The 27272-nt window shown below is 43.6% G+C and overlaps 1 protein-coding gene across 1 annotated transcript in view; it reads right to left on the bottom strand.

Annotated features, from left to right (window-relative positions):
• Positions 1-25783, bottom strand: part of FARSB (phenylalanyl-tRNA synthetase subunit beta) — a 39451-nt gene extending 13668 nt beyond the window's left edge. Inside the window, exons 1-13 of the mRNA XM_083613808.1 lie at positions 25633-25783; positions 24310-24365; positions 23490-23644; positions 22542-22614; positions 21888-22003; positions 20827-20977; positions 13842-13950; positions 13275-13345; positions 12708-12769; positions 11749-11800; positions 11116-11177; positions 1227-1434; positions 755-835 (exon numbers count right to left, since the gene is read on the bottom strand). Coding sequence (XP_083469934.1) covers positions 755-835; positions 1227-1434; positions 11116-11177; positions 11749-11800; positions 12708-12769; positions 13275-13345; positions 13842-13950; positions 20827-20977; positions 21888-22003; positions 22542-22614; positions 23490-23644; positions 24310-24365; positions 25633-25690 — 1254 coding nt within the window. The 5' untranslated portion in view covers positions 25691-25783. The remainder of the gene's footprint in view (positions 1-754; positions 836-1226; positions 1435-11115; positions 11178-11748; positions 11801-12707; positions 12770-13274; positions 13346-13841; positions 13951-20826; positions 20978-21887; positions 22004-22541; positions 22615-23489; positions 23645-24309; positions 24366-25632) is intronic.
• Between the last annotated feature and the right edge of the window lie 1489 nt (positions 25784-27272).

Genomic DNA, 27272 nt, shown 5'->3' with positions numbered 1-27272 from the left:
CACACCAAGTCCTCCCTTGGGTCACCAACTGCCTCCCCTCAAATAGTGGCAGAACTCAAAGGAGAACCTCTGATGAAGAATATATAGTTTTGGACAGATTTTTAGGACAAAGGCTGGTCCTTCAGAAAGCCAGGTCTCAAGTTGCTTACAGCTTCAATAGTTAACATATTTAACAGTGAACTGTGCCTAAAAATGGGCATTGCAGCTGTTTTAAGAGCTGGCGAGATGTTCTCTGTAAGATCGGGGTGTGGAACGCATGACCCTCCAGACGTTATTGGACTAGGCCTGAGGAGTTCCTTTTGGCTCAGGTATTGGCAGATCTATCAGTCAAGCTCCACTCTCTTTGATGTAGAAGGACAGGACCAGCATAACTTACTGCCCCTCCAGAAAAGATGTTTCCAACAGGGCCTCAGTTCTGCAGAATCACTCTTAACATCCTTGTGCCATAGCCAGCTTGCTCTCTTACTGGCCACAACCTTCCAAAAAGGAAGGCTCTTTATTTTTCATTTTCTCTCTTCATCCTGCTGATAAGCTCAGGCAGATATGAAAGAGAGGCAGGCTAAGAAGGCTAAGGCAAGTCATGCAGGGTCTTAGAACTTTAAAAACTAGCAGAACTATTCCTTTTCACTGCTGTGAAATTTGTTTACACTGAAACATTAGCAAATCAGAGCCTGACAAAATGATCATACACCACTGCTGCTGCCTGAATCCTCATTGAGATTATAGCAGTCTTAAATAGTTCTTTAACACGCACCAGAGAAAAAGTGAGCACTTCGGTAAAGCCTGCCGCTGCCAAATCTTGTCTCAGAAGTTCTGTGAGCTTATTGAGAGGAAGCTAGAGGGAACAGAAAATAATTTTGTCATCTTTCAGCTCAATGAATATCATGGAGATGACTGCGAGAACGGCTTTTCAAAAAAGGTGATCCCAAACAGCTACATCTGGCCTTGACTGAGGAAATGCAGTTCCCAGTTAGAGATTTAATATGGCCTCCAGGTTTAAACGTTGCCCTCCCCCTCCCCAAGCCCATCCACTGCAGGTCTTTGGAGTTTCTCAGATGAGTTGGGCATCTGTTTTGTATCCCTGCTACAGTAAACGCCCATTGCTAGAAGACATGACAGAATATTGTTTTAATTCTTAGGCGCAGTTTTCTTCTAAGAACCCTTCTGGCATACTTCTAGCCTTTAAACTGACAATACAGACTGTTTACTTAAGGGTGCAATCTTACTTGATTAGCTATGGTGTATGTTTTCGGAATAGTCATCTGAATGTTATTATAGCCATACGCTATTGCTGCGTCTTCTATGATATCACATGCATGGATAATGTCAGCTCTGGTAGGAGGGATTTCAACCTCTATATTGTTCCCATTCGCTATGACGTGTGACTTCAAACACATCCTGGTGAGCAGCTTTGCAAGGTTTGATGGAGTCTCACTAAAACATAAGCAAGAGTAATTTTTAAAGGAAAATATCACATGGTTTCATTCTGAAGCCACTGCCTTTCATTTTCACAGTGATCAAGCTAAAAAAAATGCCAAGACTCACAAATCAATCCAGGAGATAAAATAGTAGTATTTTGCTGCACAATAGCAAACCTTATGATACTTGGTGTTGAACAAGTCCTTAAGACCTTTAAATTTTCTTTAAAAAATAAAAATAAAAAACCTGGCTTATAATTTTCAAACACCCGCATTGGCATTTCAAGCAAATATTGTTACCCCCTCAACTTGCACCAACATTTATCCTCTCACACTTATGAGAGGAAGTACACAAATAGGAGTTTGAAAAGTTGCACCCAAGAGAAAGTGTGAAGTAATTAAAATGTCCCAGATCTCAAACAGACTGGTTTCATCCAATAAAGTGAAGCCTAAGTAAAAGATGACTAGTGCCTGTTCCTGACTGAAGCTCCTGCTAGAATTATATTATCTGGTATTTTTACTTCTTGAGGGCAAGAGTTCAGGGGTTGTATGGTGCAGTGCAGCAGTGTATAATTATGGTGTTGTACGGTACTTTCAGTGTTGAAAGGTACTATGCAACTTCAATGTCCCTGACAGATGGTCAACCAGCCTAAAATAGGAATAGGCTGCTTTGCGACAGACAGCACATATTTGGATACAATTAATGAGCGTTCCCTATCCTGGTGTCTTCTCATTGATTTTGGACAACAGCTCCCATCAGCCCCAGGAATAAAGGGCAATAAAGGCACACGGCATCTGATGACTAAAGGCTCAAATGGCAACATGGTTGTCCCCTCCATATCTAAACCAATGTTGTGATACAAAACAACATAACATCTCCAATCTCCCAAGTACCTTAGAACTGGACACCTAAGTATTTCCAACAGCTCAAAATTTCGTGGCACTGTCATCAAAATGGAAGAGAGCCGTCGCAGGAGCAAAAAGGTTTTAGAAGTTCAGTAGAACAGAGACATACACCTTAGCATGGGTCCCAATTTTGCCCATAAGGCCATTTCCCCCAAACCAAACCCACATATGATGCCAGCTGCCAATCCAAACCACGAGCCTTAAAGTGTTTTCCCGATTGTGCATTAACAAGAGAGGTTTGCTCTCACTGTCGGTCAGGGGAACACAGCAGATCCCAGAAGAAAGCAGATCCTGGTGGCAACTTCAAGCTCCCTGGAATCCCATGGGGAGCTCCATAGACAGTCTTTAAAGGGATCTGCCAAGAGCCCTGCTCAGTACTATCAACCAGCTGATCAGCAGGACTTCAAAGCGCCGTGCCGGACTCCTTGCGACACCAGGTGGTTGACTAATTTGACCTGCAAATGAAATGGGAAGGAAGGACATGGCCCAATAGCCAGATCCAATTCCCAGCTCCTGTTGTACAGATTAAGATTTCAGGTGCGGCATGGCTGGATGAGATCATGTGCCCCTGAATCCGAGCACTGACATATGGGAGATGATTGGCCTTTAATTAGTTTATTTAATTTGAATATTGCCCTTCATCCATAGATCTCAGGGTAGTTCACAACATAAAAATACAATATAAAAATACAAAATACATAATAGAAACAAGAACAAACCCACCCCCGCAAACAAATACCCCTGCTTCCTCACCTCCTTCCACAAACACATTTGGGTGAAGGGGGTGTGCCAAGATGGCGACGGAGGTAGCAGCCTAATTAGAGCCTCCGACTTCAACTAAGCGTTTTTATTAGTTTTAGCCTCTTCAAGACCTCAAAACTGCACCTTAAGGACCTTAAAGGACCTTAAAGACTATTGGCTGTCTGTCTTGTCGCCTCGTTTTAATTAGTTTATTCTTTTATTGTTTTATTGCTTATTTATTGTTTTACCGTCGCACTGTTTAATGATACTGCTACACTCCCGGACGACGGCTTGGCTTGAAATACAGCCAAAGAAGCAGAGGAAACCGCTGAACTCCATTGAGCCTAACTTCGACAAGTCCAAGAACTCCCCCATGAATACCCTCCCGCCCCAAGTTAAGGCTTAAAGAGGGAAAGGTAGGGAGGCTCCCTGATCCAACAGCCTGGATACTGGTTTTCCAAACTTTACCTCTACCTTTATTTCTACAATAAAGTGCCCAATAAGGGAAGCTTTTAACTTAGAGAATGGTGTTCACAAGACAGAGCTATAAAGAGCTGGGAATCCCCCTCACCAAAGCGGCTGAACCCTCTACAAGAGGAAGGCAGGTGAAAATCTCACAATATTTTAAACCGAAAACAGACAAAATAAATAATGCTGACAAACGACACCCCCACGAATGGTCCATAGACCGCACCAGGTACGGGGAGCCTATGGAAACAGACGAAGAAGGGGTGGGAGAAGAAGGAAGAAGGGGTGGCTGCCATAGAAGATGAAACCTCAGTGAATCAACCGGGGCTGGAGCAGGAACAAGAGCCACAAGAGGAAAACCCAGTAATTAAGACAGATGAGCCCTCCCAAAGACCCAGGCCCGGGGAGAAGATAGGGTTTCACACTGTGACGAATGAGGACCTGGAGGACACAAGAGCCCAATATCTGGACTTGGAATGCCTCCCCTACACACTAACAGGGCTATATAATGATCTGTTAAATGAACAGAAGTTGCAGATAGGCAGAGAACTGGGACACATCAAAGACTTCCTCTCAGAATGCTTGGGCCTACTTACCACCCTGACTGAAATAACTAGGAGAATAGACAACCTGCATTCATATAAAGTTCTCTCTAGCACACCAAACGATAACAGCATTAAGGAAAATAAAACCCGACATGATGTGGAAATAAGGAAAACATCTAGGACCAAAGCAAACCAGAAGGGAAACTTAATTGACCCTAAGAAACCCCTCTTAAAGGGGAAGTGTCCCAGGAATAAAGAGAAGAAGCCCAAGAACGTAAAAATGGGAAGGAAGACAAAGCTCCCATCTCGAACAAAGAAAACGAACTTCACAAGACTATTTAAGCTATTAGAGAATTCAAATCCAACGAGCCCAGCTAACCCAGTTCTGCCACCCCTTGATAAAAGTCGAAGCCCAAGCCCAAATAAAAACCTCCATAAGGCTGGGCTTTTCAATTCAACAGAGGAACTCCATAAGGCTAGGCTTCATAATTCAACAGAGCAACTAGCGCTCCCGAATGGAACCGCGGGAAAACCAAGGGAAAACCCGATCCCTAAGCAAGAAACGACCTCTTAAAACAACATACTCTCGCAGAAATCTAATTCTAAATAAACAAAAACTTATCATCCTACCTGTATACATGCACAAAGATCTCCTTTCCCCAGCACAACAGAGAATCTATATTCTCAAGAAAACTGAATTAGCCATTAGAGGGTTCGTCCCAGCAGAAAACATCATTAATGTTAAATTTCTGCCATCAGACAAGGACCTAAACAGAGTTGTGGTAACATTCAGAGACTGGCACACAACCAAACTAGTTTCAGACAATAAGGACAAGCTACAAAGGGTTGGATTGCAGGTGACTCGCCTATTCGAAGTGTCCGGTACTCCCATTCCTCTCATCGAAACAATCAAGACTGATAAGATAAAAATAAAGCCGACAATGTCTATGATGGACGAGAACTGTAAGATGCTTCAACTAGAGGCAGATAAAGCCCCAAACCAGCTGGCTAAAAGACCAAAAACCCTATCCCCAAATCACGTACCAGACGAAAGCTCCAGCATAGAGAAGGAAAACCACTTCATAGCAACTATTGAACAAATACATAAAGCTCAGGACGCACTAATTGAAAGATTAGCATCCATAAGGAAATCTATTACACTCCTAGCCACACCCGTCACCAGGGCATTTAACTATGCAACTTATACCACAAAACCTTTATCCAACAGTGAGTGAATACTAAGGCTATTCCTATCGCCAGAGGAACTCGGACCTACGGAACCACCTATAACAAAGAAAACAATAACACATCAAGCGGAAATAGCGGTACCACCAGGCAAGAACGGTTCAATCTTTGTGGACAACCTAGGAGCCCTAGACACCATTCACACAGATGACTGAAACAAGGTCACGAGGAAAGAATGCCCCTCCGGGACACTAAAATATGTCCAAGTACACGCCGTGCCAAAATGTCCCACTACACACCCCAAAAGGGACATAATGAATGATAAATTCCAAATTGGCCATAAACCTAAGTTTGACTGTCCCTTGAGATGTCTGACAATCAAAAATCACAAGCTGACCACCTGTACGTGGAACATCGCAGGGTGGGGAGCTAAAAGCAAAGATCCCAATCTAATGGACTTCCTCACTAAATTTGACATCCTATTCATCCAGGAAACCTGGTCGATAGACGAGCTCTACCTGGATAATTACCACTCATGTATAAAAAGAGCAACACCTAGTCAAAGAGGGGGCAGACCCAAAGGAGGCTTAGCCTTACTGTTCTCAACGCAGATACAAGCTAATATTACCCAATTACCCTCCAATGATGAATGGTCTGTAGCAGCAGTTTTAGATTTTGGACAAAGCAAACTGCTATGCATAAACTTATACTTACCTACATGTCGACGGCAGGCACAAGTAGAACAACTATGGAAAGAAGTGCAAGCCCACGTGGTGCAATGGAGGAGACAACACCCGTCAGCCATGATATTACTAGCTGGTGACCTAAACGCAAGAGTGGGCCCCAACGACAATGCCCTATACGCACATTTTCACCAATGGCCTCCAGAAATGGAAATTATCCCACCCCTAATGACAAGATCATCCTACGATAAGACATGCAACATTGGAGGACTACATTTAGCACAGATGGCCTACAGATAGAATCTACACTTACTGAATGGGGCTATACAAGGAGATTATCCTGGTCAATATACATATTGGTCAGGACACAAACTGTCAACGATAGATTATTGCATTGTTTCCCAGGACCTGATCCTTAGGATATCAAAATTCAACATTACAGCAAGAGCTGAAAGTGATCACCTACCTTTATCCCTCGTGTGTGATTTACCCTTTGATCTGCCCAAACCACAACACAGATATCAACCAGATCTAACACCCGGAACAGGCCTCAAGAAAATCAGATGGAATGGACAAGTGAGCGAGCAGATATCTAACTGGTACAAATCTGAGGAGAGCTACCGTCTCTCAAAAGCAATTATGAAAGGGTGCTTAGAAATAGAAGAGAGCGCCCTGAACATGATGACAACATATGAAATGCTTATACAAAAAATTCAAGAGTTTGTTGTAAAACCGAATTCCAAGTCTCCCCACCATAGGAAAATTTCCAGGGAGTGGTTCGATCATGAGTGTATAACCTCTAAGAAATCATTGATCCACTCCTTCATCTGCCATAAGGATAATCCAACAGAGGATAACAGACAAAAGATGCTTGAAGCCAAAAGAAGTTAGAAAAAACTCCTGACACAAAAGAAAAGATACGCAATGAAGTTATTATGGCAGCAACTGATAGAGGCCTCCAAATCAAGTAACCCATCATTATTCTGGAGAATCGTAGCTGTACAGCCGGATAGGGGCCTATCACAACTATCCTGCTGCATATCAATGAAAGCCTGGGAAACACACTTCCATAATCTTTACGAGGAATCTAGAGATGAGTCCTATGCATTAGACATACCGGAAGATCAGATACAGCCATGGCCAGCAGTCTCAATAACAGAGACTCATCTGCTGATTGACCAACTAAAGAACGGGAAAGCCCCCGGAATTGACTGTATACCAGCGGAACTTTTTAAAACCAATGCGAACTGGTGGGCCCCCTTGCTAGCCTCTCTGTTCACATATATAGATAGAACTGCACAGATTCCATACGACTGGGGGACTTCCATCATTATTCCCATTTACAAGAAAGGCTCGAGGGACGATCCCTCCAACTATAGACCTATAAGCCTCCTGAATATAATAAGTAAATTATACGCTAAACACCTCAGCGAGAAACTGTGCGAATGGATAGAAAGAGCGAAGATTCTTGATGATGCACAGGCAGGATTTAGACAGGGGAGATCCACAATGGATCACTGCCTGATCTTACAGCACCTAGCTGAGAAATACACGTCGCACCACAATCACCACCTATTTGCAGCATTTGTAGATTTTAAAGCAGCCTTTGACTCCATCCCAAGAACCCGACTCTGGGACAAACTTAACAAATCATCCATAGACCGACGTCTGCTGCTACTAATATATATACTGTACAACAACACACGACTTCGTATAAGATGCAGCCAAGAAGGTCAACTCTCTCATTTCATTAGAACAACAAAGGGAGTTAAACAAGGATGCATTTTGGCCCCCTTTTTGTTCAACATCTATATAAACTCCCTAATAGACCACCTACAAGGAGCGGATACACACGCCCCAAAATTAGTAGACAAAAAACTGCCTATCCTACTCTATGCAGACGATGCGGTTATATTGTCCCAGACTCAGATGGGCCTCAAAAGAGCTCTTAACAGCTTATCCCAATACTGTAGAGAAGAGAAACTAGCAGTGAACTACCAAAAAACAAAAATCATGGTTTTCTCTAACAAAAGGAAAATATACAGATGGAATTTAGACAATCAGGAGATTGAACAAGTGACATGCTTTAAATATCTAGGAGTTATATTCCAAGCATCAAGGAAGAAGACTGCCCACATAAATTACAGCTCCTCTACAGCACAAAAAAGTACAACAGCAATCCTAAGATTCCATCGTACAACGGGAGGAAATTTCATTCCTGCTACAATTAAACTATTCGTTGCAAAACCAACAGCACAAATACTATACGGCGCACCACTCGTCTCCCTCTCTAATCTAGACCCATATGAAAAGATACAATCAGGTTTCCTTAGATCACTCCTGCAAACTAAACGCCGCCCTACGACTGGAAGCGGGCTTATACAGCATTAAAGCCAAAGTATGGATAAGAACCTTATGCACTTGGCTAAGACTTAACAACTCGCCGGTTGGACTACTTTCCCTGATGCTTCTTGACAAATTCCAATCTAGTTGGTTGAAGGGCACTCTCAGAAAACTGGCCACATATGGTCTCTCCCCAGAGTATCTATTAAGTTTAGAAAGGGGAAGGGCCAAGAACATAATCAAAGAAAGACTCAGGGACATTGAAGCCCAAAATGACTTCAATCAACTTCCGATAACTTATAAACTTTTATACAACCCCCAAAGGCCCCATCTAGCAAACTATCTCAAAGTTCTAGACAACGCTAAACACCGATGGGCATTTTCCAGGGCCCGCTTTAACGCTCTCCCTTCAGCTCTTCTAGAGGGAAGATACAATAAAATACCGATCGAACAAAGATTATGTCCCTGTAACAGCAACGAAATCGAAACCATTGGGCATGTCATCTTATACTGCCCATTATATCGAGACTCAAGAAAAGAGCTGATCGAACCGATTCTGAGGAAAATACCTCGCAGTACAGACGACACCTATATCAGACACCTCTTAGCTGACAAAGAGCCCGAAATTAACAGGTCCGTGGCAAAGTACTGCTACATTGCAACAAGAATAAGACGAGCAATGACGTCAACGATGGAGTTCAAATTGTAAACATCGAAGGAACGATAATAAACAGTAGCGACACCTGAATTGAATTTTAAAACTTTAAAAGTCGAAACCTGGTCATAAATATAAGCACCAATTCTGTGAATTGGCCATATTTCTACTGTTATTTGTAGCACAATACTACTTTTAATGTCATATTTTTATAAATTACTTCCTGGTCACTGACCGTATTAAAGATATTTGACATTTAAAAGGGTATAGGATGTTAATCAGCCAAAGGCCTGGTTGAAGAGAAACGTTTCTGCCTGGCACCTGAAGGTGTATAATGAAGGTGCCAGGGTGGGGAAAGCCTTCCACAAATAGAGCCACTACTGAGTGACAGATTTCCTGGTAGCGATGCTATAGCTAAAGAAGTATTTCAGTGGAACAGTAATACAAGTAGAGAATGTTGGATGTGTTGGGATTCCATTCCACCCATTGCTGCAGACATGGGTTTTTTACCTGTCACATGTTGCTTGTGTGAGCGGAACTTCCACTCTGTATTGCTTTTGTTTTTAGTCTCTCTCCGAGAAGACAGCAAGGAGAGATACCATGTTTTCTTTGTCCTGATTTATGTATAATAAATGCGTAGTTCAGTATGTGCCTACAGCCTCAAGCCTCTTCTGTTGCGCAGTTCACACTGAGTAAAGTGTGCTCAAGTCTGCAAGCTTGAGTCACTGATGTACATCAGAGCAGAGGTCAATGAATCTCCGCATCGGCAAGGCTGAGGGGAGATGCTCCAGCTGGGGCCGAGCCAGCTGGCCTTTTGACCCCCTGATTCTGACAGGATGGGTCCATACTTGGCTTCATTGTCAAGTGTTTGTCTTTGCTCCTCCCGATGAGGAAAACTATACCTTGCATTTCTGTCCCCAAATGAGTTCCACTAACATGACACATGGCAAGTGCTTTGGAATATCATGATATGGTACATGGCACCTTAGAATGTTTTTACGGGATGCTATATAGGTTTGGGCCTGCTCCTTGGGAGAAAGGTGATGGCAAACTTAGACAGCATCTTAAAAAGCAGAGACATCACCTTGCCAACAAAAGTCCGTATAGTTAAAGCCATGGTTTTCCCGGTAGTGATGTATGGAAGTGAGAGCTGGACCATAAAGAAGGCTGATCGCCGAAGAATTGATGCTTTTGAATTATGGTGCTGGAGGAGACTCTTGAGAGTCCCATGGACTGCAAGAAGATCAAACGCATCCATTCTTAAGGAAATTAGCTCTGAGTGTTCACTGGAAGGACAGATCGTGAAGCTGAGGCTCCAATACTTTGGCCACCTCATGAGAAGACTCCCTGGAAAAGACCCTGATGTTGGGAAAGATTGAGGGCACAAGGAGAAGGGGACGACTGAGGACGAGATGGTTGGACAGTGTTCTCGAAGCTACAAACATGAGTATGACCAAACTGCGGGAGGCAGTGGAAGACAGGAGTGCCTGGCGTGCTCTGGTCCAGGGGGTCACGAAGAGTCGGACACAACTAAATAACTAAACAACAACAACAACATATAGGTTTGGTATGGTTGTGTTTCAGTGATGCATCAAGACTGTGTTTCTCATTTTAAGGTTATGCATGTTGTTCAACCACTCCTTTGTTTTAACAAAGGGTGATATGTAAATAAAGCAGCAGCAACAACAAATAAAAAGGTACAGCTTTGGAGCAACAGTACACATCCATTCAGAACTATCCAAGGAGAATGATTACTGAATGGTGGGTGCAACATTTATTCAGAGCACTAGTTGGCACTGTGGTATTTTGTAACATCATCATGATAGTTCTCTAGCCTGTAGCATCACGCACTGAGTTCATTAATATGTACAACAGACTTGAAGTTTAAATAAAATGGTATCTACGGCATTCGTGGCTCTACCAAACAAATTTTCATTCTGCTACTATTTTATTTTAGTTGGATTTTTTTGTTGTATTTTGATATTTAACTGTATATCCAAAAAGTGGGTTATATATCATAATAAAATATGGATCTCTAGGGTTTAAGCACCTCTCTGTATTCTCACCAGATCCTAAAAATGTATAAGCCTAACAAGCATTAAAAATGTGACACAAATGCTGTCAATGGAACTATGTGCAGCCTTCAAAGAGAGCCAAGAGATTTAGCATACCTAATTCCAATTTTCTTATTCAGTATTTCAGGCTTTATCTTTTCCCGACGATAAGCCAGCTCCTGCAAAGAAGAGAGGGAGTTTTAAGTATAGAAATCGATTTTCTCTCTAAGTGTATCACTCTCCTACATACATAATTAAAAACCTACAGGGGATTTATGTGCCACTCAGCACCCAGAAGAACAATCCAGAGCATGTTGGCGGAAGACCAGAAAGCCTACCTGGACAGAGTGAAGCAAGCTGCTTGAGGGGGAAGGATGAAGGTTGGGGTGAGAGTGGCAGAATACACAGGCTGGTGCAACAGGTCATTTTAAAGTGCTGGCCCTTGTAGGGAAATATTTAGGCTCCACTTCAGGTAGCAAAGCGTATCGGGCTGGCACTGCACTTGAAGATGGTAAGTGGGACAGTTTTGGGGAAATAGTTGAAACATTACCCAGTAAAAGAACTCTATGAAGTGCAAGGGAACCAACAAGGGTTGATACCCAAAGTGCTCTGCAGCAGACATGCAAGCCAGGAAAGAGAAAATACACCCTGTCTTATGACTCTTTTCAAAAAGTGGGTCCATCAATGTGTATTTATTAGTTTGCATTTATGAAAACAAAGCTCCGGTTACATCACTTCTGCAATACTCACTGGAAAATTGTAGCTTTTTCCATTAGGGTAAGTTACTTCTGCTGCTTCAACACTGGAGGAGGGAAAAGCAAACAATGTTCAACATGCGGGATACAGAAGACATGAACATTTTTGGTTTTGATTTTAAGTGCTAAGGTTAACTCATGTGAAGTCAAATCAGTAATGATTAAATGGGCACAGGATTTAGGTCATGATATACAATCTGAAGACTGGATAAGACATTGGAAAGTGAATTTGAAATTTACGAATTGTATATTGTTGAAAGAGAATTACATGAAACTGATGTATAGATGGTACATTACACCAGTAAAACTGGCAAAAATGTATAGAACAGAACAAAAAAACTGTCAGAGATGTAAGGAAGGGGAAGGTACATTTTATCGTATGTGGTGGGATTGCAGAATCATTAAAAACTTTTGGGAAATGATATATAATGAATTTAAAAAATGTTTAAGATTACATTTGTTAAAAAACCAGAAGCTTTTCTCTTAGGTATTTTAGGACAAGAATTGTTGAAAGAAAAACGGAATCTATTTATGTACGTGACAACAGCGGCAAGCATCTTAATACCTCAAAACTGGAAGACTGGAGAAGTACCATAAAAAGCACAATGGCAAGAAAAGTTGATGAACTATGCAGAACTATCCAAGTTAACAGACAAATTGCGTGAAAAGGACAATAGTGACTTTGAAAAAGAATGGGAACCTTTTACAATATATTTGCAAAAACAAGAAGAAGAAATGGTCTTGTTGGCTGGATTTAAATAAACATATTATTGTATACAAACAGCAGAATGTATCACTTGATGTAACAAACCAGAAATGGTAGTTGAGGGAAGTCAACAGGGAGGGAGAAAATTGGAAAATGTTTGTTTAATAATGTTATTTGGTTATTTGTTATGAGAAAAGAAACTTAATACAAAATATATATATGTATATTTTTTTAAAAGGTTAACTCACGTGAATGGCTTCTGACAGTATTCACTGAACATTGTGACAAGGATGTCAAGGACAATCTTCGCCTTTAAGAAAGATTATATATATACTGTTTAGTTTCATGTACATATTTAAAATACAAGACTACAATGTTAGCTCACAATAAGATACTAAAGCAGTGTATCGCCTTTTAAAACTAACTGCTCCCCTCAACCCCAAAAAGTGAGGCAATAAAGAGTTACCCAACCCAATCCCATTGGTTGAAGTCAACAGATTTTCCTGAAGATGAAGTGAGTAGATGCCTGTGGCTGGCAGACGAGAGCATCAAGTGGATTATCGCTCTAAAATTAAATGTCCAGAGGAACAATCAGCCCAAGAACTATGAGATTGTAGGATCTGGTGACTCTGTAAAACACCATCCTAAACTCTCATATGGACTTTGCCAAATATATATTTCTAGAGATTAATGTATGCTAGCAGCTTAGGTCAGCTTCAAAGATGAACCATTTCCAATTTACTTTGCAAATCAGAATTATACTTTCAGCAGAATTATACTGTTCAGCATCTTGCTGCTTTATCAAGCTTATTTACCTTGGTAAGATCTGTGGCTGTGCATTCAATGAACACATTTCTGGTGTTAAGACTTATTTTTGTATGGTCCCCTGGAAAAAACAGATACAGACATTTGAAGTTCTTTGATGCCGCAGGAGTGCTTTTATTTAAAAAATGGGCAGGCTTCTAGACCTTGCCAATTTCTTCCCCCATACAGCAAAGACTTCACCTCAACTGAACACTGAAATTAGAGTTACAATTTGGTCCTGACAGGCATACTGAGGTAATATGTACATTTCTGAACAACACTTTGTTACATTTACAATCTACATTTCATTTTCTCAGATTTCTACACTTTTAAAACAGAGCTAATATTCTTCTTTTAGTATAGATTTGAGAGAATCAGACCGTGAGAATAGATTAAAAACACTCTCAACAACAGAAAAGGTTACTATGCAACACAGATTTTAGCAAAGAGGTAATATCATAACTGTATTGGTATAAGCAAAATAATGAACTTCACCAGACCCTAACAGAAGAAGAAAGTCATGAGGTAGCAGATAGACAATACTAAATAAACACAAAATAAGAAAAGCACAATCTTACCATTAATTATCGGTGGCATTGAAAGCACAACACCATTCCTATCATAGATAACTGGGTAAAGGGGTTCATTTTCAATAATGTGTAGATAATGCCTCAGATGACTATCCGTCTAAAACAAATAAAGCAGAAATATTTACATTTCTTTCCTAAACAGTTACTGCAAGGTATCTGTGGGATGTGAAACACAGGAGCAGTCAAGTACAATATTCCTAGAGTGAACATGTTTGCGCATGGGGAGGAATGATTGTCCAGCCAGCAGGTAAACTTCCTGTTTCCTTCTGGGCTGGGACAGACTTCCTCTGCATGTGACTAGAGGTGGGTGTGGCCTCACCTGTGCAGATAATGACAAAACCACAGGGCAGGGCAGCCATCTCTCTCTCTTTCACCACATGCATCAAAGAAGCAACAACTGCTTAGCCAAAGATGCCCTCTTGGCTTCCAGCCAAAAGAGGACAAAGGGACTGTCTTCTTATGGAATAGTTTCCAAGTGTATGTTACTTTTCTAAGCTAAGTCTGCCTTCTGGGATCTGATTGTGAACAGAATGTGAGTAAACTCTTTTTATACTTTTATAGAAGACTGTCGTGTCTTATATTTTATGAGGGAATAAGGGGGAAATACCAGAACAGTTATTATAGAGGCTTTAGCGAGCCTGAGCAAAATGCACCCGCTGCAAATTTAAAAGAGGGGAATGTTACTCTGCTGAAATTGTGGAACTTGTTAACACAAGTTGGATAAGGATATAATCAAACAATATATCCTCTCCTGCATCCCTGAACATTCCCAGAGTATCACCCTGCGGTTGTAGCAGCATGATATTATTTAAACAAACGTAAAACATAATACTGCTGCTTCTAACAGATGTGTTTCATTCCCAGGACAAAAAAAGGAAAAAAACATATGCTTAATGTCAGGGAACTGTCATCTGAGACGAAGGAGGTGAAAGGGCTCATGGAGGATGAGAGAGACCACTCAGCGGAGGAGGGGACCAGCAGGGGGAGAAGTAGAGTTCCAAGGGAAAGTGAGTCGGAGGGAGGGCTCAGAGACATTTCAAGCGAGAACAGTGGGGAGGTTTCAGGACCTCCCGTAGGAACACCCACTCCTCGGCGGAAACTGTCACGCCGAGAGTCCAGAAGACGCGTTTCCGTTAAGGAGCTTTTATGCTGGAAGAAGTTCCATAAACGCCCACTGTCCGATTCAACGAGCGATTGATGGAGCCATGCTTAAGGAGCTCCATCACAGACAGAGGTTTGGGAACTTAGCCAAACTCTGAGGGATCAGGATTTTACGCACAAGCAGCTCACCATCCCATCACAGCAATCAGACAGTCCCTGAAAGCAGCTTGTGCAGAGAGGCATCATGAGCAACCCAGCCGGAGCTGGAGGAGCAGCAGGAGCTGGAGAAAGTCCAAGTCTGGAAGAAAGGTACAGAGTGTTGGAACTCCAGCTAGCAATGCAAACGGCGAGGCTAGAAGAAAGGAGGGCGCAGGATGCAGAAAAGGCAAAAGGCGCTACACTAGCAAGAAAGATGCCAGGAATGGTGCAGAAGTTTGGGGGGACCCCAGGAACTACCAAGCCTTTAGGACAGAGATGCAGTATGCTCTCGAACTGCAGTTTAACGACTTTCCCGATGAGGCATTGCGAGTGGCGTTTGTGATTGGCCATCTCGAAGGAGGGGCGAGAGACTGGGTCAGGCCCCTGATGGCAGGGAATAGTGACTTGCTGAAGGACGCGAGGAAGTTTTTTCGCGCCATGGATTTGATGTTTTCCAGCGAGATTGAACAGGGACTGGTGCGCAGACAATTGATGGCTTGCAAACAGGGGAGCCGATCGGTTCGTGAGTACTGGACTGAGTTTACAATGTTGATACATAAATTGGGGTGGGACCTATCGGCGGAACCCATTCAAATGCTCTTTGAAGAGGGGCTTTCTTCGGCGGTGAAAGACGAACTTTCCCGGGCGCCCAGGGCAGAGTCTATGGACCAGCTGACCAAATCAGCGCTGACCATTGGAGCGCGCCAGGAGGCAAGAGCCTTGGAGAAGCGGGAGGGGAAAGGAGAGCATTGGAGGGATTTCCGCATTCCAGAGATTCCAGAACCAAGTTTCCCGCCCGGAGAGCCGATGGAAGTTGGAACAGCGCGCGCGCGCGCAGTTTCAAATCCCAGTGAAGGGAGGAAGAAGGAGGGAAAGAGCGCCAAGAAATGTTATCTCTGCCAGCAGCCAGGTCACTTTGCCAGAGTCTGCCCGCAAAGAAAGGAATGGCAAGGGATGGCGGGAGCTGTTGGGGGGAAGGAGGAGGAAGTCCAGGAGCCAGTAAAAGCCAACGCCTGTCTGCCACTGTCAGGGCACTGCAGACAGGCCAAGGAGCAGTAAAAGTGCCCACTCCGGAACCTCCAAGACCAGCCCTAGTAATAGAGGTGTTGCTAGAGCTGGCAAACGGATACCCACTAAAGACCAAAGCGCTGTTGGACTCAGGCAGCTCCTGTAATTTTATGAGCAAGGAGTTTGCAGCTGAACACCAGATACAGACACTCCCTTTAAGCAACCCCCTGCAGGTCACCACGATCGATGGGAGGGAGCTGTTGGGGGGAGAAGTTGGCCTACAGACCGTCCCAATGGTTATGAGGGTGGCAAGGCACACCGAAAGGATAGCGTTCAATGTAGCCACCCTGGGAGGGGCGCCAGTCATTTTGGGAATGAGCTGGCTAGCGTTGCATGACCCGCTAGTGGGCTGGCATCAGAGAGTGGTCTCCTTTGGGTCAGCACATTGCCTGGAACACTGCAAAGAGGGGAAGGTGCCAGAAGGGGCAAAAGCCTCCCTAGCAGGGACGGAAGTGGCGGACAAAGGGAAGGTGCCCAAACAATACGCTGACCTGAGCAAGGTCTTCAGCGAAAGGGAAGCAGATAAACTACCACCGCATAGAGACTTTGACTGCCAAATTAACCTGGTCCCTGGGGCCCAGCTCCCCGTGGGCAAGCTGTACGCCATGTCAGACAGGGAAATGCAGGAGTTGAGGGAGTTTATTGACAAAAACCTGAAGAGAGGTTTCATCAGAGAGCCCAGAGCGGTGGGGGGCAGCCCAGTGTTTTTTGTGGACAAAAAAAACACGGATAAACCGAGATTGGTCGTGGACTACCGGCGGCTAAATGCCGTGTCAGAACCAGTGACTTTCCCCATGCCCAGGATTGATGACATTTTGACCAGGGTGAGGAAGGGAAAGATATTCACGAAACTGGACCTGAGAGGAGCTTACAACCTGATACGAATAAAGAAGGGGGATGAATGGAAGACTACGATGTTCACCCCCCTAGGGGCTTTTGAATATCTCGTTATGCCCTTTGGATTACAAGCAGGCTCCGCCTGTTTTCAATCGCTCATGAACCATGTACTGGGACCTTTGCTCTACAAGAATTGCGTGGCCTTCCTCGATGACGTGCTGATATATTCAGAGAATGAGGAGCAGCATGTAAAGGATGTCAGGGAAGTGCTGAGCCAGCTGCAAGCAAACCAGTTGTGGGTGAAATTGGAGAAGTGTCAGTTCCACACCAAGGAGGTGGAATTCCTGGGGTACCGCTTATCAGACAAGGGATTAGCCATGGATCCAGGCAAGGTCCAGGCGGTGCTGGAATGGAAGACACCGAAAACGAAAAAAGATGTGCAAAGGTTTTTAGGGTTTGGGAACTTTTACCGTAAATTCATCAAGAACTTTGCCCACTTAATGGCTCCCATCACGGACTGTCTAAGCAGCAAGAAGAAATTCGTTTGGACGGCGGAGGCGGAGCACGCTTTTGAGGAATTGAAAAAGGCATTCGCTTCGGAAGAACAGCTCCTGCATGTGGATTTACAAAAACCCATGAGAGTGGAAACTGATGCCTCAGACCGGGCGGTGGGGGCGGTGCTGCTTCAGCCAGGGAGCAATAAGTCGGAATGGAGACCGTGTGCCTTCTTTTCGCGTAAGCTGAACAAATCCGAGAGGAACTACACGGTATATGACCGAGAACTACTCGCCATTCACGAAGCGTTCCGGAGATGGAGACACTTACTAATTGGCGCACAGCATAAGGTGCAAGTGTGTACGGACCACAAGAATTTGGAGTATTGGAGAACGGCACGAGTGCTCAACCAACGACAAGTGAGATGGGCCCAGGAGTTCTCCAAATTCCATTTTGAAATCTGCTATGTGCCAGGTCCAGAAAACATCAGAGCGGACGCTCTCTCTCGCAAACCTGAATATTTGGAGGGGGAGGGAGCGCCAGAAGAGAGACATATTATCCCAGAGGACCACTGGGTGTGTGGTGCGGCCTGGGTGGGGCAAAGAGAACTGGTAGAGGGAACGGTAAATGATGAGTACGCCCAGGATAAGCTCAGAGGTTTAAGGAGAGAGGGAGAAGACCCCGGAGGTTTTGAAGAAAGAAACGGGGCATTGTATTACAAAGGGGCGCTATATATACCTGAAGGGGAATTGAGGGGGAGAGTACTCAAACAGCTGCACGACAATCCCACAGCGGGGCATTTTGGGCAACACAAGACCATGTGGTTGGTGACCAGGGAGTTTTGGTGGCCCAAGGTGAGGGAGGATGTACGGGAGTATGTGAGAAGGTGTGACCAATGCCAGAGAGCCAAAGGAGAAAGGCGGGCACCAGCGGGGTTATTAGAACCGTTACCCACACCAGAACGACCGTGGGAGGCGGTGTCGATAGATTTTATGACTGATCTGCCCAAATCCCAGGGGAAAACCGCCATACTAGTCGTAGTAGACCTGTTAACTAAGATGGGTCACTTTGTAGCTTGCTCACATGCAGTCACGGCGGAAGAGACAGCGAAATTGTTTGTAGAACATATTTTTAGGCTGCATGGCGCCCCCTTGAGGGTTGTTTCCGACAGAGGGAAACAGTTCACGTCCAGATTCTGGAGGAAACTTATGAGCTTGTTGCACGTCGAGGTCAACTTTTCGACTGCCAGGCACCCTGAGACCAATGGGCAGGCGGAGAGGGCAAACGGTATCCTTCAACAATACCTGAGGTGTTATGTCAATGACAGAGAAAACGATTGGGTCGAAAAGTTGGCACTAGCGGAATTTGCTTACAATAATGCAGAGAATGTGTCCACCGGGATGAGCCCCTTTTTGGCTAATTATGGGTGCCACCCCAGGGCGTTTCCAGGGGAAGGAGGAGAGAGATGGAGTGTTCCGGCCGCGGAACTTTTTGTAGAAGAAATGGAAGCGATCCATCGTCAACTCCAACACAACTTAGAAAGGGCCAAAGAAGAATATAAGAGGCAGGCAGACAAGAGCAGAAGGGAAGGTGAAACAATTAGGGTGGGGAGTCGGGTCTGGCTATCAACCCATGGATTGCCGTTCAAGGGGGGTTGCAAGAAATTGAGACCCAAAAGATTGGGACCATTTGAGGTCATCCAACAGGTCAACCCAGTGGCTTTCAGACTCCGGTTACCGAACCACATGAAACTGCACCCAGTATTCCACAGGTCATTACTGTCACCATACAGGGGGGAAGGTGAAGGGGTATCTACACGGGAGCCAGCCATAGAAGAAAGGGAAAGCCGCAACTATGTGGCGGAAATCATCGACTGCAGGTGGAAGGGTAATCAGGTGGAGTATTTGGTCGCGTGGGAAGGGGAACCGGAGTCGGAAAACACCTGGGTGAAGGCAGAGGAGGTCCATGACGAGATCTTGATCGAAACGTTCCACCAAAGGTTCCCCAGGAAACCTCAGCCCGTAGCGAGGTTCCGGAGGGAGTACTTTGGCACCACCGACGATGAGGAGGAACTGGAGGGATTCAGGGAATCGGAGTTGGAAGGAGGTACAGACTCCGAGGAGGAGGAGTACTTGGAAACCGGAAACAGCAAAAGGTGGAGGGAAGTGTTCGAAACTTCGGAAGATGAGGGAGGTTCCTTCAGGGGTTTTGCTCCCTCGCCTCCCACAGAGGAGGGGAGGGAAGGGGGTGAAGGGGGCCCTGGAGGGGAGGTGGATGTCAGGGAACTGTCATCTGAGACGAAGGAGGTGAAAGGGCTCATGGAGGGTGAGAGAGACCACTCAGCGGAGGAGGGGACCAGCAGGGGGAGAAGTGGAGTTCCAAGGGAAAGTGAGTCAGAGGGAGGGCTCAGAGACACTTCAAGCGAGAACAGTGGGGAGGTTTCAGGACCTCCCGTAGGAACACCCACTCCTCGGCGGAAACTGTCACGCCGAGAGTCCAGAAGACGCGTTTCCGTTAAGGAGCTTTTATGCTGGAAGAAGTTCCGTAAACGCCCACTGTCCGATTCAACGAGCGATTGATGGAGCCATGCTTAAGGAGCTCCATCACAGACAGAGGTTTGGGAACTTAGCCAAACTCTGAGGGATCAGGATTTTACGCACAAGCAGCTCACCATCCCATCACACTTAAGTTTCTCCAGAGAAAAAAATGTGAATTGAGCATCATTATGTTGTTTGGTTCACCAATGTAACGTGCTTCCATGTATTTTGCTTCAGTCATATTTTTCTTAAACTCCCTATCAGTTCCAAAACTGGTTTCCTATGTAGTATGGGGAGCTAATTGCGGTGGGGGGGAATGAAATCTCATTGTACATAGAGAACTAGTAGCATGATCTTCCAAATTAGGGCAGTCCAAATTTTCATACCAAGTGGGCCACAAGAGTAGTTCAACACACACTGGATTAAATTTCCATATCATAAATTAAAAAGCTCACAATATATGTAATATTAATATGCATAAATAATATTGTGTGTGTGTACACACATGCACATGTAACAATATAGTTAATTTATTAAACAAATTTAATACACAAATAAATGTGCTTTTATGAATGACACAAAAATATATTTTAAAGGCTTTAAGATTTTTTTTCTTGAATGCTGCTGAGTGCTGCCAAAAAAGGCCTTGCAGACCACCCTGTTCTAGACTGTGAACAATGTGTCTCTAGACCTGCATTTTTCCTAAAGATACATCTTATAGATTTGTAGTCACCTACCCTGTACAGATCCATGATTTCAGAAACATTGTATTCCTTGTCCTGATTCAAAGGTTTGAATTTAATTTCAGATGGTGGCTTAGCTGTGTATGTAAATGGGCCAGAGATTGTGTCAAGATCATGAGTACCAATTGCTACCAATGATCTTTTCCTATAAAATGAAGACAAGACAAATTAGCAATGAAGATTCCACCCACTCCTGAAATTCCTCATTAAAATATACAGATACCACAGAGGGGAACCAGGCAGAGGGCCTTCTCAGTAGTGGCACCTGCCCTTTGGAATGCCCTCCCAGCATATGCCAAGGAAATAAGCAACTATCTGACTTTTAAAAGACATCTGAAGGCAGCCCTGTTTGGAGAAGTTTTTAATGTTTAATGCCGTATTGTGTTTTTAATATTCGGTTGGGAACCGCCCAGAGTGGCTGGGGAAACCCAGCCAGATGGGCGGGTTATAAATAAATAAATAAATCATCTTTATAGAAATATTAAATCACTTCTGCTCAGTGGTCCAGCTGTCTTAAACAGCCTTCAATGTTACACAATAATATGCATATCAAAAGAGACCATTAAAAAAAAGATTTATCCAAGAAGCTTCTCCAATTAGCCTTGATTTTTTTTAAAAATAGCTAATTGCTTTAAAATATAATGAAAACATAAAAGACCACCTTCTTCTTCAATCAGAACATTTCCAAGAGATTGATCCAGTTGCTCGTCCCCCACTCTTGCTGCTGTGAGGCAGCACTGTATCTGAACCCAGGCTCATGGCTTTTTTCTCTCTCTCTGACCAAACCATAAGCAGTAGCAACCATTTGTTCTTGGCTTACTGCTCCTGGCTTGCTTGAGGAAAATAAATTGTGAGCTCAGGATTGGGTGTTAATGTCAAACCAAACCATGATGTAGCTCCCAGAAACATGGCAAGGGAGGAGTGAAGCAGCAGTGATTTGCACACTGTACACAAGATTACACAATGTGTGAATGCTGCCAATGACTGATAATTCATCATTTAAAACAACAACAACAATGTAATTTGTTCAACTGTATGCATTATTGCCAACTAACCTGCATATATTTTGATGTAATTTTTCTTGTAGATCAATAAGGCTATCATAGCGGTTCTTGTCAAGAGTTATATTACGAAGCACTGCAGCCACAGCATAAGGACGGACTTGAGTAGTCTGCAATGTGTAAGGGTGCATTACGAAGATTAGGGAATTTGACAAAGCGGGGTGGGTTCTATTGTGCCACTAGAAAGCAATGCCAAAACACAGAATATCTTGCAATTAATTTTCACTTTGGGGGGTGGACTCCACGAAGAAAAAATTACCATATTCTATCATGAAACTCTACCTAGGAGCAAGAAAAGATTGACCAGGATCCAAAGAACCACGGAATGAGTTCTGGGATCCCTCAAGGATGCTTTACATTTGCTTTTTATCAAGGGAACATTTCACTGAGACAGTACAAACTCCTTGCTTGGGGTTTAAACTGCCAATATTCACAGTAAATGACATCCAGATTAATTTGTCCTCTCACATGCATATATTCCTGAAGACACACATGGTGACCAAAAGCCTTAGTACGGCTAACACCAAATTTTACTTTAAATCCAATAAAGCATAGACTTCAGAATTCCTAAAGAGAGGCCCCATCATCATCACTTATGACAAATATTCATTGAAGTGTTATGTTGAGATGTAGTTGTGTTTTATTTACCTCTTCGGTGATAGTCAGCTTTTGAATTTCACCATTAGGTGGTGTGATCTTCTTGTATCTTGGAGCCCTAATTCTAAAATATTAAGCACTGAGATTAACATTCAAGAACAATTTTTACACATATACAAAAAAAAAGTAACAGCACTGGACCATGGATCCATGTTGTTCTCCAAACAACATATGCAACTCCTAAATATGGAACTCCCTTCTGCCACCTTCTAGTCAGCCATGCATACACGTGCACATAGGGCAAGAAGCAGTCTGTGCCTTAAATATTTTAAATAGAACCAAACTTTAAGTGTTATTCAATATTTTAAAGCATCTAAACACAACTGGAAACAGTTGGTACTTTTTTTTGTTTTTGCTAGAAAGTATTAAAGTGCAGATGTTGGGTGCCCATCCATCATGGATGCTTTAGTTGAGAGTCCTACATTTCAGAGGACTGAACTAGATGACCCCTGCGGTCTTTTCCAGCTCTACAATTCTATCATTCTATGATTAGAGAGTCAGTCTTACTGGATTCAATAAGTGGCCGAGGAAATATGTGTAAGATATAATGGGTGCTACTATCAACACATTACTTTGCAGGAAAATGTTGCTCAAATATAAACAGACATCCAATGAATGCAAACACAAGTTACATAAAACAAATAGAACAACAGAATAAAATCACCAAGTTTCTAATAATACTCAACTTTTCCTTGAAAACATTAGAAAATAGTGTGAGTTGGACTTAAGAGTATGTGTGCAAGTCAATACTCTTGCTTCCTAACGCATTGCAGTGCATTTGGAGTGCTCTGTAGAGCTTTACTTGCTTTAGAAACTTCAGCATCTACGGCCTAGTTACACAAATGCTGTTCAGGAATAGAACAAATGGAAGTGTTTTACCTCAGCCCTTATTAGTAAACCAATAAAACAGGTTTGCAACATCTCCAAATACTAAGGTACCTTTCTTTAAAGACCTGAAGTCCTCTGACGAGACCTTCCAAGCAAAGAAGGTCATATCGGTTAGCAGGAACATCAATTTTATAGAGAATGATTTCTGATGCACCCTCAGCCTTTTCACCACCTTTCTCTTTGCTTATTATTTCCTTCTCAGAAGTCTGAAATGAAACAAGCATACTTCACAGGAAACTGTTTTGAAATCAGTAATACATATATGGAAAAATAAAATGAGCTTGGTTAATGTGACTTTCATACAAACATGCAGATCACTAATAAAACACAGTTGTATTGAAGTTTTAAAAAGAAATGGTTGTCTATACCAGCCAGAGACATACAAATGTTTGACAGCACAACCCTAACTACTTTTACTCAGAATACCAAATATGTTACAACTATATTTTTAGCAAAATTTGTATAGTGAAGCAACTACATAACAGTGACAAGCCAAAGACCTTTTTCAAAACAGAAGTCTATAAATTCTACTGACAACTAATTGCAGTCATTACTCTTAATAGTGCACACTATTAAGTTTGACAGCAAAAGAATAATACTGTACAGACTGGTTTTTCAGACCTCACCATTTGGAGGAACTTTTAGTCATTAACTTACTATAATCAAGTTCAACTACAGCCTGAACTTAGGAAATATTATATGGAATAAAAAGTACTAAAAGTATAGTTTCACTATACTAGTAGGCTGTTCATTGAAGAGGGTCCTAAATATTCGGGAATAAAGTTTTGTAGGATGGCAGCTGGATTACACAACAAATGCCATAAATTAAATGTCTTTGCAAGTAGATATGTCAATAAAAATAATTACTTACAATTTCATCAAGTTCCAATCCAAACTCAAAGCATAGTTCATCAAATTCTTCATCCGCTGGAAAGGAATTTGTTTCATTAATTCTGGCATGTGCTAATATTTACAGTAAGTCAAAATGGTTCAGTCCTTGAAAAGGGTAACTGATTTCACCTGCTCAGTTGCAGAAGGGGCCAGAAAGTATATTAATAACTCCAGTTCTGCAAAGTATCTAACTTCCCACTCCTACCTTAAAACATTGATGGTATCTATACGTAATCCATACATATCATTTTGCAACTTGGTATAGTATCTCTCTTTGTGCTTCCTAGCATAGTAATTTAACATATGGTTACTAATTGCCAGTTGACAAGTATGCTTATCAGCTACATATAACCTCCCATTTGTGTTCCTCATCTACCCCTTTTCACACTCTATATTATACCTCTTTCCCTCTTCATTGTGCTAATTACATTTACTACCTGTGCAGTTTCTATTATAGAATGGGAAAGCCCACAGCTACCATAAACAAATCTGAATCTAAAACAACAACAAAAGGCACATGAAGCTACGACCTACTTCCAAGTATGTACAGCTGTGATTTTCAACCACTGGTACCTCAAAATAAGAAGATGGGAAAAGTACCCCTGGTGTTGAGCCTGCTTGCAATGCAAGGGGCTGGACTGGATGACCCTCAGGGACCATTCCAACTCTATAGCTCTATGATTCTACGAAAACAAGGGCTGGGCAAGACGCCTTTTGCTTTTCCCAACTCCTACAGTAGCTGTCAACTTTTCCCTTTTCTTGAGAGGAATCCTATTCGGAATAAGGGAATTTCCCTTAAAAAAAGGGAAACGTTGACAGCTATGGAACAGATCCAGTCCAAGAATTCAATGCTTCCTTCCTTTGGCTGTGGAATGAATGAACCAAACCTCTTTCGTTCCTTCTACAAAAGGTAGAGGCACGCCTCAGATTTCTGTCTGACCTGAAGCAAAAAGCATCTTAATAAATAATAATAACAATGAATATATTATTTACACCCCACCCATCGGGCTGGGATGCCACAGCCACTCTGGGCAGCTTTACTGGGGCACACGCACAACCCACCCGCCAGGACCCAGACTCCCCCTTCTCCAGACCCCACACCGACCGACAGCCTGCAGCAGCCTGTCATTCCTTGCTTTCCCTTTTCCTGCCAGGGACCCCCAAGCAGCCTCTCAAGGCCTGATCCTGGACACATTTCCCCAAGCTCGTCTCCCTAGACTCCCTCGGCATCGAGGGATGCCCAAACCCCGCTGGCGCGAGAACCACCACCACCCACCCTCGGCCCCCGCCGTTCCCCACTTACTGTAGCTCTTGCCCAGCGCTTGGAAGAGCAAATCCCGCTTCACGCTGACAGTCGGCATGGTCGGCAGAAGAGACGACAGGGCAAGAGCACCTCACTGCGCGTGCGCCAAGCGCGCCCCTGCAAGGAAAGCCCTTTCGCCGGGTCGGGCCTTCTTTAACGAGCGCTGTCTAAATCAGTGCCTGATCCGCGCCGCGGCGCTCCGATTCCTCCCAGCTCACCCAAGGGCATACATAGGCTGTCATGAAGATAGTCGAGGGGCTAGATCATTATCGCGGCGCCTGCATCAGCAGATGGGAGTTCGCTTGCTGTTTGGGTGACCTTTGATCAGGCAAGATGAAGACAACTAAATAACGTTTGCATCAGCAACACTCTCTGCCCATAGACTTATGTAGGGTTGGAAGAGAATTTGCAGCGCCCCCTCCCCTCCCCGGCTTCCGGACTCATTCAGTTCCGCCGCCTGCAAGCGAGGCAACGTGTCTGTCTCTGCGTGCAAGTGTATAAAGCGAACCGGATCTGCATTTAGCTGCGTGCTGGCTGTGGGGCAGAGAGCTGTGAGGGGAGCGAGGGAGTTGCTGTGTTTTGCTTTTGGCTGAACTTTATGCATTAACTGCCTTTGTACCCCAGTGTGTTTTCATCGTGGTTGTGCGATGGGTACAGATGATTGACAGCGTGCGGTCCTAGGCATGTCTGTTAGGAAGGAAACCCCATCGAGTTCAGCGGGGCTTACTCCCAGGCAAGTGGCCAAAGGTGTGCAGCCTGAGACACATGGATATAGTTAGCAAACTGAATTCACGTGAAACGTCTCTATATCCTGTTATAGTTGTTCTAGTTTCAGGCAGGTAGCCATGTTGGTCTGACGCAGTCGAAATAAATTAAAAAATGGTCCAGTAGCACATTAGAGACCAACTAAGTTTGTTCTGGGTATAAGCTTTCGTATCTGAAGAAGTGTGCATGCACACAAAAGCTTCTATCCAGAACAAACTTAGTTGGTCTCTAAGATGCTACTGGACAACTTTTTATTTTTTTTGTTCTAGTGTCTATGTCCTGCTGGAATTTGCAGCGGAATCCTGCATCTGAAATGTTCTCTTTCAACCAGCAACAGTTTTAAAAACTTTTATATGACAGCTGCTGTCAGCCACCTTCAGTCTCAGCCCCAGGGCCAAATCAATACAGTGGTACCTCGGGTTACATACACTTCAGGTTACAGACTCCACGATCCCAGAAATATTACCTCAGGTTAAGAACTTTGCTTCAGGATTAGAGCAGAAATTGTGCAGCAGCGGCGCAGCAGGCCCCATTAGCTAAAGTGTTGCTTCAGGTTAAGAACAGTTTCAGGTTAAGAACAGACCTCCAGAACGAATTAAGTTCTTAACCCGAGGTACCACTGTACAATTTGATGTTCAAAGTGAAGAACGAGAAGGTGCACTTGCGCACAGACGTATTTCTACATATAGAAACTGATTGAACTGGCATTTGATGCTTATGTCGGCATTGGTGACAGGGCAGCAGGCTCCTGAGGACAGCAAGATAGCTTAGAAAGCACAGGGCCAGCCACTTGCCACCACTCTCTCACCCACCCCCAAATCACCAGCTACTCCTCTTAAAGGTAGGGCTAGCCCTGGCTCTTTAATAGAAAGTGG

The sequence above is a fragment of the Podarcis filfolensis genome, assembly GCF_964270895.1.
Source record: "Podarcis filfolensis genome assembly, chromosome: 5".
Classification (NCBI taxonomy): domain Eukaryota; kingdom Metazoa; phylum Chordata; class Lepidosauria; order Squamata; family Lacertidae; genus Podarcis; species Podarcis filfolensis.
Note: the sequence above shows the minus strand (reverse complement) of the source record. Positions and strands in the feature narration are given on the sequence as shown.